This window comes from Sturnus vulgaris, chromosome 12, assembly GCF_052056855.1.
Source record: "Sturnus vulgaris isolate bStuVul1 chromosome 12, bStuVul1.hap1, whole genome shotgun sequence".
In the NCBI taxonomy this organism is placed as follows: domain Eukaryota; kingdom Metazoa; phylum Chordata; class Aves; order Passeriformes; family Sturnidae; genus Sturnus; species Sturnus vulgaris.
This window is the reverse complement of record NC_142254.1, coordinates 8,208,678-8,222,550: the sequence shown is the minus strand read 5'-3', so window position 1 is coordinate 8,222,550 and position 13,873 is coordinate 8,208,678. Positions and strand designations below refer to the sequence as shown.

The 13,873-nt window shown below is 40.4% G+C and overlaps 2 protein-coding genes across 8 annotated transcripts in view; one reads left to right on the top strand and one right to left on the bottom strand.

The window, feature by feature from the left end:
• PHKB (phosphorylase kinase regulatory subunit beta) overlaps nucleotides 1–4,132 on the bottom strand; it is a 68,644-nt gene extending 64,512 nt beyond the window's left edge. For 2 of the 7 annotated variants that reach the window (XM_088171870.1, XM_014882526.2), the window contains exons 1-2: nucleotides 4,003–4,117; nucleotides 1,530–1,624 (exon numbers count right to left, since the gene is read on the bottom strand). In XM_088171870.1, coding sequence (XP_088027996.1) covers nucleotides 1,530–1,584 — 55 coding nt within the window. In that variant the 5' untranslated portion in view covers nucleotides 1,585–1,624; nucleotides 4,003–4,117. Of the gene's footprint in view, nucleotides 1–1,529; nucleotides 3,793–4,002 lie in introns of those variants that run through there. The other 5 variants (XM_088171869.1, XM_088171872.1, XM_014882510.2 and 2 more) reach the window with 3 other exon arrangements.
• An 85-nt stretch (nucleotides 4,133–4,217) lies between these two features.
• The window catches only part of ITFG1 (integrin alpha FG-GAP repeat containing 1), a 70,819-nt gene continuing 61,163 nt past the window's right edge, over nucleotides 4,218–13,873 (top strand). The window contains exons 1-5 of the mRNA XM_014882487.2: nucleotides 4,218–4,433; nucleotides 7,755–7,827; nucleotides 9,218–9,363; nucleotides 11,036–11,093; nucleotides 11,697–11,771. Of these exons, the coding sequence (XP_014737973.1) occupies nucleotides 4,244–4,433; nucleotides 7,755–7,827; nucleotides 9,218–9,363; nucleotides 11,036–11,093; nucleotides 11,697–11,771 (542 nt within the window). The 5' untranslated portion in view covers nucleotides 4,218–4,243. The remainder of the gene's footprint in view (nucleotides 4,434–7,754; nucleotides 7,828–9,217; nucleotides 9,364–11,035; nucleotides 11,094–11,696; nucleotides 11,772–13,873) is intronic.

Sequence of the window (13,873 nt, the reverse complement as noted above, 5' to 3'; positions counted from 1 at the left end):
ATATGAGTAAAATCTTGTAATAGTTTCATTTAAATAGCATTGAAGTGACAAAGCTTTTAAACTATCATTTATCAAGAAAAATCATGTGTTACACAGTGCAAGTAATTCAACTAGATTAGAATCATAGAACACCCAGAGCTGGAAGGGCCCCACAATGGTTGCCAAGGTGCAGCTCCTGGCCCTGCACAGAACAAGCCCAGAATGGCAGCCTGGGCCTGAGAGCATTGTCCAAACTCCTCCTGAGCTCTGCCAGCCTCGCTGCTGTGCCCACTGTCCTGGAGAACCTGGTGCCCAACCATCCTGTGGGTGAAGAACCTTTTTTCTGATATCCAACCCAAACCTCCCCTGACACAGCTCCAGTCATTTCCTCGGGGCTGTCACTGGTTACCAGAGAGGAAAAAGAAAGAAATACACACCAATTTATTTTGTCCTTTCTCTATTTCCTAATTATCTGAAGGCAGCTCTCTGTCCAGTATATTATACTTAATGGAAACTACTGATTTCAGGATTTACAGTAACTAACAACACAAACAACAAAAGCTACTGAAACCAGAAATAAAATACTGACCATGGTGCCAGTACACAGGAGCTTCACATAACCAAAATGCCAAAGTCTACCACATAAGCCTTGTAAATGCTATAAGCAAGGCAGGAAACCAGTCAGGATATTCAAGGCAGGCATTGCCACTTCTGAGAATTCAAAACAATAGGTGTTAAAACTACTAAAAATGTTTATTTTGCATCATAACAAGAGAAACATCAAATATCTATACAGTAATTAGGAAAGAGTAATTTTTTATTTTTTTTTAACGTTGTCAACACATCACATTTTTTGATAGTCAGAGAGGCAAAACTGAAAGGCCACAGGCAGGGCAGGGGAGTCCAAGCCACCCAGCTGTGTCCCCTTACCTGGCCACTCTCTCCAGCACCTGTACTGCCACTGAGTTTCAACAAGGAATACACAAGAGTTTTCCCCAGTCACAGTGTCACACAAGGATACATCTCCTCCCATTCAAACTCCCTTCAAAACACACACTATGCTCTTGACAACTTGATATATTCTAGCTTCTGCTGTACCTGGAGAGAAGCTGTGCCAGGGGGCTTTACTTTGCTTCCACTTAATTTCCAAATGTCAAACTTTGTAACCAATGACTGGCTGACCAGAAATTTGACTTATCTCTAAACCAGTCACGTTGGGGTTTTTTAGGAGTCAACTGCAAATAACATCCTTAAGGCACCTTTCACATGACTGTTATATTAAAAGAGAAATTTGGGTTCAGAGATGGTTGCACTGAGGGATAGTGACAGGAACTCTAAACAAACAAAATGGGAAGATTTGACAGTAAATTTCAATCTAAGTAGATGACAATTTTCAGAAATTTTTACTGAAAGAGTTCAAATTTTTAAGTTCTACTGTACGGTGCTAAAAATCTACTAACACAGAACACTGCATGAAACAAAACATACAATTATTTTTTGTTGAATTAAATAGCCACAAACAAAAACAAAACACAGAACTGCACACTTACCAAATTTTAAAAAAGCATGCGCAGAGGAGGCTCTGTCATCATCCAAATTGGCCATTTCAAATTGGTGCAGCTAATCACAAACGTCTCAGGCTAAGCTACAGTAATTTTCAAAACTGTTTAGTAAATGTTAAAGGCAATCAGCATTCAATTAAGTGAAAGCAATGTTAGTGGAGTTATTAACACAACAGAGTGCACAGCACAAACTTTCATTACATCTCATGCTTCCTTCTTCTACACTGACCTCTTGGTTTTATTTTGCTTTTACTTCCATAAAACTTAGTAGTTTACTCTGAGTAAAAGGGCACAGGTCACAAAAAAATCCATCTTTTGGATATTTGACATGAGCTTTGCTATTCAATGGGAAACTTGCTACAAACACCAAAAGGTGATGAATACAATCTGATATATTTCAAGATGAAATAAAAATATTGATTTAACTAGTGCACACTAATGTGTTAAATAGTATTAATGATAAGGAGCTAAAACTCTGCTTATGCATAGAGTTGATTTTATCCTGTGTGAAATCTACACCAGGATGTTTCTTGAGGTCATATATATTGGTTATGGCACTGAATATCTGATCTGAGGCAGGATATCTTCCTCTTTGGAATATACAATAGGAAAAACGTGTCTGTAATTATGATGACAAGTTTTTCCAAATCCTTAAAATTTACGTTTTCTAAAGTAACAAAAATTTCAGGGGCTTTACACTAGTCAACCACTATCTTTAGAATCTCCTTAATTAGACTAGCAACAAATGAGACAGTATTTTATTGCTTCAGAAAGGGAAATGAGCATTTCTGAATAAAATTTGGTTTTACTAGAAAAAAAAAGTAATTAATAATTTAACACACATAAACATGAGGATACAAATTACCTCCTACAGGACTGACTCTTACATGATGCATTGCTGGAGGCTATAAAACATGAGTCACTGGTGCATTTCAGGCACGTGTGTCTATGCCCCATGTTTACTACACCTTACTGCAAGAAACGAACTAGTAAAAAAAAAACCCAAACCAGACAAAACAGTGCTGTTTGTGAGCTGGGCTACAGCACAGGCCTCAGACACACCAGAAACGTGTGGGGGAGTTTCTGTCACTTTCTATGACAATCCCAACCATGTCTCCTTACAGGGCCAGGAAGGAAGAAAAAACCCCTGAGGTTATACAAATTACAACATAAAGATGCAGCAGTAAGCTTGAAATATAAAAGCATTCTTTTTCTTTTTAGATATGAATGCCACCTGAAAGATATTAAATAAAATTTTATTTTTAAATCAACTCTTTTATTTTCAGCTAAGATAATGTTTATTTCCTGAGCAAATTTCTTCAGTTGTTATATAAAAGGCCACGAACAGATCTCTAGACAATCTCAGAACAAAATCTGTAGGAACTGGAAAAGAAGGAAATAAACTGCAATAACGATCTGTCATTGCTCAGAAGACAGTTCTTTATACATTTAACAAAAAAAGTAACAGGCAGCAGTAGTTAAGAAAAAGTCAAGTGCTTGAAACCATCAAAAGCCTTCTGCAGACACAGGCCTGACCCTGCAAGGGATTCCCGAAGTTCCTGTGCTGCCCTGAGAGTCGGGGTTCGCAGAGCCCGGACACGCAGCTGGTTTTCCAGAGCCCAGGGCTCCATTTGTCAATCACCTTCCAGCTCCCAGCCCTGCAATCCCAACCGGCCACACTCACAGCTCCTTCATGGGCGCTCTCAGCCCTGGGATTTGCCAATCAATCTATACATAAATTGAGCTTTTAAAGCCAAATTAATCAGACCAGCCTCTTAACAATTAATTCTTTAGAGGCTTCATAAAGCCCCATTTTGGTCTTACACTGTGTGATCAGCTATTAACAAAACAAAACCAACCAAACATGCAAATAAGTAATAACTGAGTTTTACAAGCATGGATGGCATATAAATAAACACAGGGATCTCCTGGAAAACTTTTTCCATTAGAACAATTAAACTCCTACTATGGCTGTATTTTACCTTGAAAAAAAATCTAACTCCAAGTTTTTGAAATTTAGGCTAACTCGGCGACATGACCCTTTGGTTTAGGCCAGAACGTAGCTGCCCTACGGTCCACGTTCAGAACAAGAAACTCCTGCGCTATAGAAAGGTTACCTTTACCTAAGAGAAACCTGGCAAAAGCTGGTACTTTCCGCTAAACACTCCCTGCGCTCCACAGCTGTAACACTTTATACAACTGCGGTACTAAACAGGCCACGAGCGCTGCCTTTGCACCCCCGGGCACAGGTGACACCTGAGCGCACCTGGGGCTGTGCCCGCCAACCCCGCTGTGCCCTGCGGCCGTCAGGGCCGGCACCGCCACCCGCCAGAGGCACGGCGGGGACGGGAACAGCCCCGGCCGGGCGGGGAGCGGGGCAGGGAGTGCGGGAGCGGGGCGGTGAGTGCCGGGAGGCAGAGAGATCCCCGGAGCTCCTCCCGGGCAAGCCAAGAGGTCAGACCTGAGCGTTTGGAGCGAGCGCGCAGCTCCAGCATCTTCCAGCTCACGTCAGCCATGTGAGTCGCCGCCATGGCGGAGCGGTCCCGCAGAGCCCCCGGCGCGGGCTGCGCGGTGCCGGCCTGGCCCTGCCTGGCTCCCGCCGTAAAGCGCAGGCTCCGCCGCCGCTGCCGCAAACCGCGGCCGGCGGGGCCGGGCCCGCCCCGCGCTGCCGTCAGAGCGCGGGCGGGGCGAGGCCGTGCGCGATGGGGGCCCGCGGGCCGTGCCCGCCGCTGGCCCCGCTGCTGGCCCTGGCCCTGCTGGCCCTGGCGGGGCCCGCCCGCGCTCTGCAGAATGTCACCGCTCAGCTCTTCGGGCCCGAGGCCCGTGGGACCCTGGCGGCCTTCGGCGACTTCAACTCGGACAAGCAGACGGACCTGTTCGTGCTGCGCGGCGGTGAGTGCGCGGCCGGCGGGCGGCAGGCCCGGGGCTCTGATAGCACGGGCGGTGGGAGCTGGGCTCCTCGTCCCCTCGCAGCGCAAGTGGGAACAGCCCCGGGTGCCGCCACCCCTGTGCCCCGGCAGCCCCGGGGGAGGCGACGGGCACGGGGTGACCGCGGGGCCGGGGCTGGGGACAGCGCTCCCGGTGCGAGCTGCCCGGCGAGGAGCGAGGATGGGCTGTGGGGTCTCGCTGCTCCCCGGCGGGCTGTGGGGTCTCGCTGCTCCCCGGCGGGCTGTGGGGTCTCGCTGCTCGCTCTCCGGGGGTGCCCGGGGCTGTGGTGCCGAGGGCCGGCGCGGTGAGCGCAGCGTTGTTTGCAGGATGAAATGACACTTGCTTCGCTCCCAGGTATTTCCTGTTTGGAACACGGTATTCGGTTTGCGCTAGAATGGTTCATGTGGGGCGCGTTTTTCTTTAAAGTTGAATTTATGGTTGTCAAATAATTTAGAGACTTCATCCTATAACTTGAATGGTCACTGATTGCTGTTTTGCTCCTGCTTTCGCGATATTTTTGGAAGCAAAGATGAACAGTCCACAGATGTGGAGGAAAAATTGCACGTTATCCTACTTTGAACATTACGTTAAAGTGTCACGGTAGAGAAATTGTTACACCTGTCGCCTGGTACAAGTTTTTCTTAAGACTTAAGATATGGGGAGACCTCAAATCAGGGCTTATTTTCAGTGGTCAGTGTTATTTGCAGACATTAATCTTGGATTATTTTAACTTTCTTGAAGCACATTAAGATAGTAAATTTATTCTCAGATTCACCTTTTTAATTCCTTCAATCTTAGAAATGTTTTTCTAAGTAGCTTTGGTAAAGCATGAGTGACTTTCCCATCTAGTTGAGTTATTGAAATGCATGGCTCCTTGGAAATGCTCCACTGGCTCATCTACTGAAAAAATGGTCAGATTTAAAATGAATGTCCATGATAAGAGATTTAATTTTTACTTCTCTTTCAGATGAGTGCATATAACAGTGTGAATAATTATAAATCTCAGAAATGAGATTCGTGATTTCTTTGTGTCTCTATAGCAGGATTTGATAAATAATTTTCCTGTGTGATACTTACTGTAAAAATCAGCTTGAAGTAACATAGCTGAAAACATTATTTTTCATAACTTAAATCTTGATGAAAAGTATCTGCAGTGTACTCTTAAAACAAAAAGTAGTAGTTGTAAATGATGGGATAAATGGCAGCGAGTTGTAAGCAGTGTGAGGAAATGAGAACTGGAAGAGCAGGACTCTAAAGCAGCCCAGTCCTAATAATCCTGACCCTTAATAAGGAAATGGGGATGATGTCTGCGACCTTTTGCTGGATATATGTTACTTTTCTGATCTTGCCTTATTTTAGTTGAATGAGAGTAATGTTCCATATGCTCAGATACATAAGAGAAAATCAGACTGTGCTCATGCTAAGAAATAGTGAACTCGCTGAGTGTAAGGGATAATCCAGATCTAGAAGTGTCCTGCTGCAAGACCAATTCAAAAGTACCAGTGGACTCTGGGTTTAGTCACTTTTTTGAAACTCAGAATATACAGATAAATGGAACTGTGCATACACTTACCTGTTTTGTGAGTCTGTACATGTAGCAGGTCAGTGGGGAAGCCCATGCTGGTTGCTTGTTTCATGTACCAGTTTCTGGTAATTCTTGGTGCCTCTGCTGGTAGTGCAGGGCAGTGAGTGGACATTCCTCTGTTCACCTGCTGCATTTCATTGGGAATTTGGGAAACTTTTGTGGTATTTATTTCATATATGCAAATATATGTATATGTGTGTGATATATGTCATGCAGATACTCAGCCTGAAGACCTCTGTTGTTTGTATGGAAACTGTTCCTGTTTTTTCACACCCTCTAATGCACTGGGTTTTTTTCATTACAATCCTCTTATCTTAAAAAGAATACAAAAGTGCAAACAGCATTTAGGATTGATTGTAGTGGCGTGGTAATGCTGTTTTCTGTTCATGTAATAATTTTTAATAGCTAATTTATTTTGACTGTTAATGAGCATGGAGCTGAAATTTTTATATCTCTATCTTTAATGACCAAAAGATCTCATTTCTCAGTGTTACAGCTAACTAGGGATCTAGTATGAGTAAAAACACATGTGCTTCTCCATCCTAGTCATTGCTGTACCAAATAGGCAATGAAACGGCAGGTGAGAGTCTGAGGTGTGAAATGGGAATTCCAGGTGCAGAGGCAGCCCCCAGGTGTGCTGTACAAAGCTGAGGCAGCCCCAGGCTCCTGTGCCAGGCCTTTCCCTCCTCCAAGAGCGTGTGCTGCAGCTCAGGCAGCATTTCTCTGGGCCTGTGCTGGTCTCCTGGCCTCTCTGGAAGGATCCTGTTCATTTACTCATTGAGTGGTGGATTCTCCTTCTCTTCAAGAGGTTTGTGGCAGGTGCCTTTTCTTTCATCGTGAGGAGCCTTGTATTCTCTGCTATTTCACAGCTGTGAACTCTGCCACCAAACAGTGCTACCAAACAATGCTCTTGAAAAGAACAAGATTAGAGCCTTAGAATTATTCTTTTATAGAGAATGATTTTGTGGTGCTGCAACTGGGTTTATTGGAGTATGAAGGAAAGAAAAAAATACAGTTGTTGCACTGTGAGCTATGTTTTACTTACAGAGGTAAGTGCGGGTGTATTGTGGCTTACTGACTGAAAAATTTATTTCATCACCGATGTTAAAATTCTTCTGTTCTTCCCTGAATTTCAGTTATTTCTGCAACACAAAATATGAGCTTTTATTTGAGTTGTCCTGAAATAATGAAATTATACTTGTATTATTGCCTCTAAATGATGAGACACTGCAGGGAACCAAGTAAATTCTGAATTTCCTCTGAGCAGTTGACATGGGAAAGCAGTATCAGATCCTGCTATGTGAGACACAGTATTAAAAGAGTTAATTTAAGTTAGCTTTTAAGCTCTAAGTAGTTTTGTGGAGCCGCTGCATATTACTTTTCTATGTGTAATATTTCTTAATTCATTGCAGAAAATTTTACTTTAAGCAATGTGATGAAAATAAGAGAGAAAGTTCTAACACTAAACCCCCAAAGAGGATTTGTGATATTGACATTCCTTTGAGATGCAACTGACTTCAAGTTGTGTTGAAGAAGTTCTCCTTCTGCTTCCTTTTGAATGAGGAGGAGGTAGTGGCATGAGACGTCCTTCAAAGGTTTTCTTGCTGTGGGGAATGGTCATTAGTGGCAGAGTTGTTTAAATGTTGGGTTTGTATATAAGCCATTCCCAGTCTTGCTCATGGTGTTGCTTGCCTTGGCAGGAAATGAGTTGGTGATCTTTTTGGCTGACCAGAAGGAGCCCTACTTTAAGCCCCGTGTTAAGCTACCCATGAAGTGAGTATGGATATCCCATGCTGCCACAGCCTGTTTTCCTGGAGAGTGCCTCTCTGCACTCAGAGGGAGCTGCCTGCACTTCTGTGCTCTTGTTACCTCTTGGACTTGTTGTTCAGCTTACCCTTCCAGCTCTAGTTCTTTGAGCAACTTCCTGATTCATTTCCTGATACATTATTGTTTTGTTGGTCAGATGACAGAATCTGTGGAGATGAGTTATGTCATTCATGTTGTTAACTAATAAGTGTGACTTCCCACCCCTTATGGATTATTTATGGTTTAGATTTTGTCCTCAAATTAGTATTTAAAATACTTATATGTTGAAATATTTTGCAGTTGATTTGGATCTTCAGGATTTTATTTCCTAGTGAAGCAAACTGTCATTCCATAGCATACATAGCTCTTTGTGGTGGGTAGCTTTAGTATCAGTCCCAAGACACGTTTTCAAGGAAATTCATCCATTTGCTGTAGTTACTAAAGGAATCCAGCCAATATCATCTGATTTAAAAGAGATATGAAAAAATGGTGTTCTGGTACTTCTGAGTAGAGATCTGTTCCTTTTTCAGGTTTACATGTGGCCTTTAAAAAAACCATCAGTTTTTAATAAATGTAAACCAGTCTGTTTATGTGCATATATGTGTCTGGCATTAATATCCTGTAATACTATTATGGTTATTGCTTATGAATAATTCTTACCAATAGTATTATGTTCAATAAAAGTTAAATTGCTTTTATAGCTCAGTTTCATCTTCTGTATTCTACATATTTTTATTTTGCCTTATTCCCTCCTGTCTTGGAAGGAACTAATTTGTTTAATACATTAGAAATTATCTGCTTTTAATCCTTAACATGACCCGTGTTTGTGTGTGTAAAGCAGACTCTGAGTAGGTAAGCAAATAAAAAAAGAAAGAACAAACAAAGGTGGGAAGGAGTAGTTAGACCTGGCAGAAGGCAGGTAGAAATGGCATTGCCTTTTAAAAAATCCACCTATGCCTGACTCCTGCTGTTCAAACAGCTCCTATTGCTTTATGTTCTTGCTCTTAGAATGCAGCCAAAAGATCCTGGTCACTGAAACATTCTACTTGACTGGTTCTAAAACAAGTGCAAGCATTTAATGAAGTGTAGATTAACAAACAGGATATGGCTGAAGAATGCCTGAGAGGTGAAGTTTAGAGTCAAAATGTCATTTTCCTTAGACTGAGCCTGTCAGGGGTCTGATTTTGACATACTTTTGCAATAGGTCAGGACTTTATCATAAACCAGATTGTTGAAGGGTAAGATTGTATTGGACCAACTAATAATAATTAAGTAAGCCTGTGACCACACAGGTACCTTTTTCCTGCAGACCTTTTTACAATTATTTGCATATGGGGACTTTTGTTTTTAATTCCAGATCTCTTGGTGTCACCATAACCAGTGTAGTTCCTGGAGATTATGATGGAGATTCCCAAATGGATGTCCTCCTCACTACCCAGGCCCCAAGTCAAGGCAAAGATGAACTTTCAGTGTATATTTTCTGGGGACACAACCAAACGTTAGGTGAGTTGCTGAGACTGGTTGTTAATAAGATTGTTAGACTTCTTAATTCAAAGTGTTGTCAAGAAGTTACAACTCGTTTTTACAGTGTAATGATTGTTTTTACAACTGAAATAGGGATTAGCAGCTATTCAGCTTCACACCCATATATTATCCTGCTGTTAAACTGTGCTCAATAATTAATGAAAGAGAACAATGCTTGCAGTATATTATGCAACAGACATAACCAAACATTATTCTGATTTGGCAGTACCTATTAACTGAAGAGCTGCTTCTCATGGCTTCCCCATCATGCATGTCAGCTTCACAAAGACTATCTCAAAAGATTTATCTTCAGTTTAAAATGCACAGGGAACCTGGTGTGAACTTCAGTGCATCAACATTCAAAATAGCATACCTAAACCTACCAACAGTAATATAATATTTATGTTAAACAAAACTCTTTAAAGACAGTGACACACTAAAGTGGGTGTTGGAAGAAAGGTTTCTAGAGTCTCCATTGTTGAAAGTTTTCAAGCCCTTTAGAATTAAGTTTTCAGAAGTCTCTTAGCAGTGTTCGAGGTATATCTGATTCTCCACTTTGGGTGGAGTCATGGATTGTGAGAACTCTTGGGGTCTCTTCTGTTTTCTGTTGACTTTGCTAGGAAAGGGTTTGGGGAGGAATTTAGGATTTGAACAAAGACAGATAAACAAAAGAAAATAATCTTTAATCCACAAAAATTACTGAAGAATAATCACTATTGTAAAGAACTATGTTATGGCATAGTTACAGGTGAGGCAAGTTTGCCTCAGACACCATTGCTTCTGGCTTTAATCAGAGCTGAAACAAGCAACCTGGAAAAGTGCACTGGATTAAATTTTAAGGGAATAGCAGCTATCTCCAGCATTTGGAAGAATATGAGGACTTGGATTAAGTTATTCTGTTTTGTTTCAAAAAAAACCTGAGTGTTAGGGGAAACACAAATGAGTATTTGGGGCCTGGAGGAGGAGTCAGAGGTTTAAAATTCAGACAGTGGTTGGTATGTGCTGGCAAGGTATGGGAGTGTCACTTTGGATAATAGAAGTGTGACAGAAAAGTCAATAGGAGGGGACTGTTGTATGAAATGTGGAAATTGTAAAGACAAACATTGTGGAGAGAGGAGGGAAATGGGAATAATCTGGCAAGGAGTTTGAATTACAAGTACAAATGAAGTCTAAGGTGATAACCTGATGGGAACTTAGTCCTCACTTCCCATTTAGAAAGTCTATATTTATTGCTTATTTCAAAGACTCACTGTGTATAATTAAGACAGATTTCTGTTAAATGTATTGTCATTGTAAAAAAGCAAACATGCAATGTTAAACTTTTAGCCTGTCTCCATCCCAAATGTTTCATTTTTTCCTGTATCTGTGGGATTGTAGTCATGCACAGAAATAGATTTTACTAAGATCTACTTAGAATAATTTGTTGAGGAGTTTAGTGGAGAGGGAAAAAGCCTTCAGTATTTTAACTGTAACTCGCCTTTCCTGCAAAATTTCAGGAAGCTATTTAGTTCTTTATATAAAGTGGTGCCTTTTTAAAAATAATAATAATAAAACCAATGGTTTTAAATGAATAGAATAACTATATTTTAGTTGAAATGCACATGTCAGAATATATTGGTAACTAAATCAAGTTAATGTTTTCTGTTTTCAGATCTTAACCACAAAACTATGTTAAATAAGACTTTTCATGATGAGCCTTTAGTAATGGAGTAAGTATGACCTACTTTTTTAGAAAGTCACCAGTAGAAATTGTGGTTAAGAGCAACTTAAATAGATTTTAATGCTAGAATTTGAAACACATGCTCTTTATCTTTTAAGAACAGGGTGTTTTGTGTAATGTCAATTGATCTAACAAAAGATGATGAACCAAATTAGTTTTCTTTACAATTGTTGTATATTATATTATCCTGGCAGTAGTAACTATATAGCCTTTTAATTTCTCTCATTTTAGTGTTCTGAGTTTTCAGAAAAAAAGCGATTCATTTCTCAGTGAATTTCATAAAGCAAAAACCTTACTGGCTTGGCAAAAAGAGCAAATATCCCTTTCCTAATGTGCTTGCCTGTGTGTGAAATGCTGAACAAAAGCAGAGGGGACGTAGATCTGGGAAGCCAAAGCACAGGCAGAGTGTGAAACACTGATAGACCTTTACTGCTACCAGCAGCTCAGACAGGGGCCAGAATTCAGAGGGACTCACAGATGACAGTTCTTCATGGCTCGGTGGGAAAATGTGCAAGTACAGATTAGTTTAAGAACAGGTGGTTTGAACTCCTGTGGTGACTGAGGTGGTGCTGACATTGTGTTCCATTTTCAGCTTTAATGGAGATTTGATTCCTGATGTGTTTGGTGTGACGAGTGAGTCGAGTAAGCCGCAGATCCTGCTGGGCGGGTAAGCTGAGGGCTGGGGGGTCAGCGTGGCTTTGGGGACTTGGGCACTGTGCATCCACCTCCCATCCAAGTGTGACATTTATGTTTAACTCTTCTGTGCAAGTGTGAATGTTCTTGCAGTGACACTCCTCATCTGAACTTTAAAGGGTTATTTTATAGGGCAAGTAGACGTTCCATGAGAGCTGAGAAAACAGAACCACTGAAATAGACATCAGAAATAGGAAAATTGTTTCTTGGAACAATTAGTTCCAAGAAGTTATAGCCTTATTTGTTTAGTGCACTTTTGATATTTAGTATTGTAATCTGTCTTATGGAACTTGTGCTGTACAAAAGCTGCTTGCAGGTTGATGATGCAAGAACTACTGAAACAGATTTTATAATTAAAGGGATGGCAAAAGAAAAATCTGCAAGTGTTTGGGGTAAACTTAAAAAAAATAACACTCTCATCTGCTTGGGAAATGATCTGTAATGGGGAGGTTGAACACCATAGGAAATCAAAAGTGCAGGATGTAAGGATATTAAACTATATATGTGCAAAGGTTATTTTTGACTGTTTTGGATATGAATGCTGAAATCAAAGCACAACAAATGATTGTGTCTCTAGAAGAACCAGTCTGTAGCTAAAAAAATACAGAATAGCAATGTCTCGGTATTGGGCAGGATGCCAAAGAACTTTTAAGTCTGTCATTTGAAAATAAAAAAACCTGTAATTGTAGTTCCTGACTGGCTCTTTTCCTTTCCTAGGATAAATAACATTTGAATGTGTCAGTGGAAACTATGCCCTTCTTGGCAGTGTGTTTTTGTTCATTCATCCCAACTTAAATTGTATCACCATACTTGTACTTGTGGCTTATGAAACAGATTTCAGATTCACAAGGATGTTTCTGAACACTGCAATGATTATATATAAAATAAATTGTATTAGCTTTTGAAGAAATGGAAAAAATTTATTTCATTTTGTTGAAGAAATTATTTCAGGAGCTTTAAGACACAAATAAACTTACTCCTCATAGCTCAGAATAAGACTGAGTGCTACAGGTAATAGCATAAGCCATGTCTTGTTCATGGAAAACAGCTTTGTCACCTGTTTATAAAAGCACTTTTCTATTTTAAATCAAAATGTTTTAAGATTTATTCTAGAGCTGTATGACTAACTTCATTGGCAATCTTCAAGACTGAATACATAGAAAAGACTAGAGAAAATACTTAATTATTTCTTTAAGTAATGCATTTTAACATTTCTAAGACTTAGTTATGATCTCTGGGTGGTAATCACAGTATTATTTATTTTTTACCATAAAATTAGTCAAGGAAGATAAGGACTTCAATAATATGTATGTAATGTCACTGGAATAAATTCAGTAGTTCCAGACTAGTTGTACTAATATTTCTGCCTGCTGTTGTATGGTGCACATTGAGATTTTCCTGAGTGTTTTAGCTAAGGGTTCTGAAAGTCACATATTTGATTAAGCCACTGTGACTTTAGCAGGATTTGTTGCACTTCAAATCACTGCTAATAGGGAGGTTTGCTGGAAGTTCAGCCATTTTTAGAAAAGAAGCCAGCAGGGCATGTATATTTATAAATAAATAAATAAAAGTATCACCTGATTAGGAAATGACATAATTAGCTACTAGTCTGTTGTAACGTGAGAGTTTAAGTCGTGTTGATTTTTAAGTAAACTGAAATAAAGTGAATTTCCATGCAGCAGGCATGAGCTGTGAGCTGCTCTAACAGCATGTGCTCACTTCTGCTCATATTTATTAATCAGAAAGTAGATTCCAGAAGTACTTGCAGAACTAAAACTGCTTGGGGAAACTGGGAAAGACAGGGATCAGTGGCTCAGCTTTTGCAGTACAGCTGGAGCTTGGCACTAACTATAACTTTGTGGGTAGTGACACTGTTCTGTGCAAAAAAAAAAGTTGCTTTAGAAAATTAATAAAATAGAACCAAAGCCCCTGTGCTATGAATCATCCTTTGCAGAACCTTTCAAGCAATTACTTGAGTTACTTAGTATATTGAAAGCTAAGTAGGAATTTTATCTTAGCATTAGAAGAACATGCTTTGTGTCCCATTTTATTTCAGGTTTCACTGTTTTTTGAAGC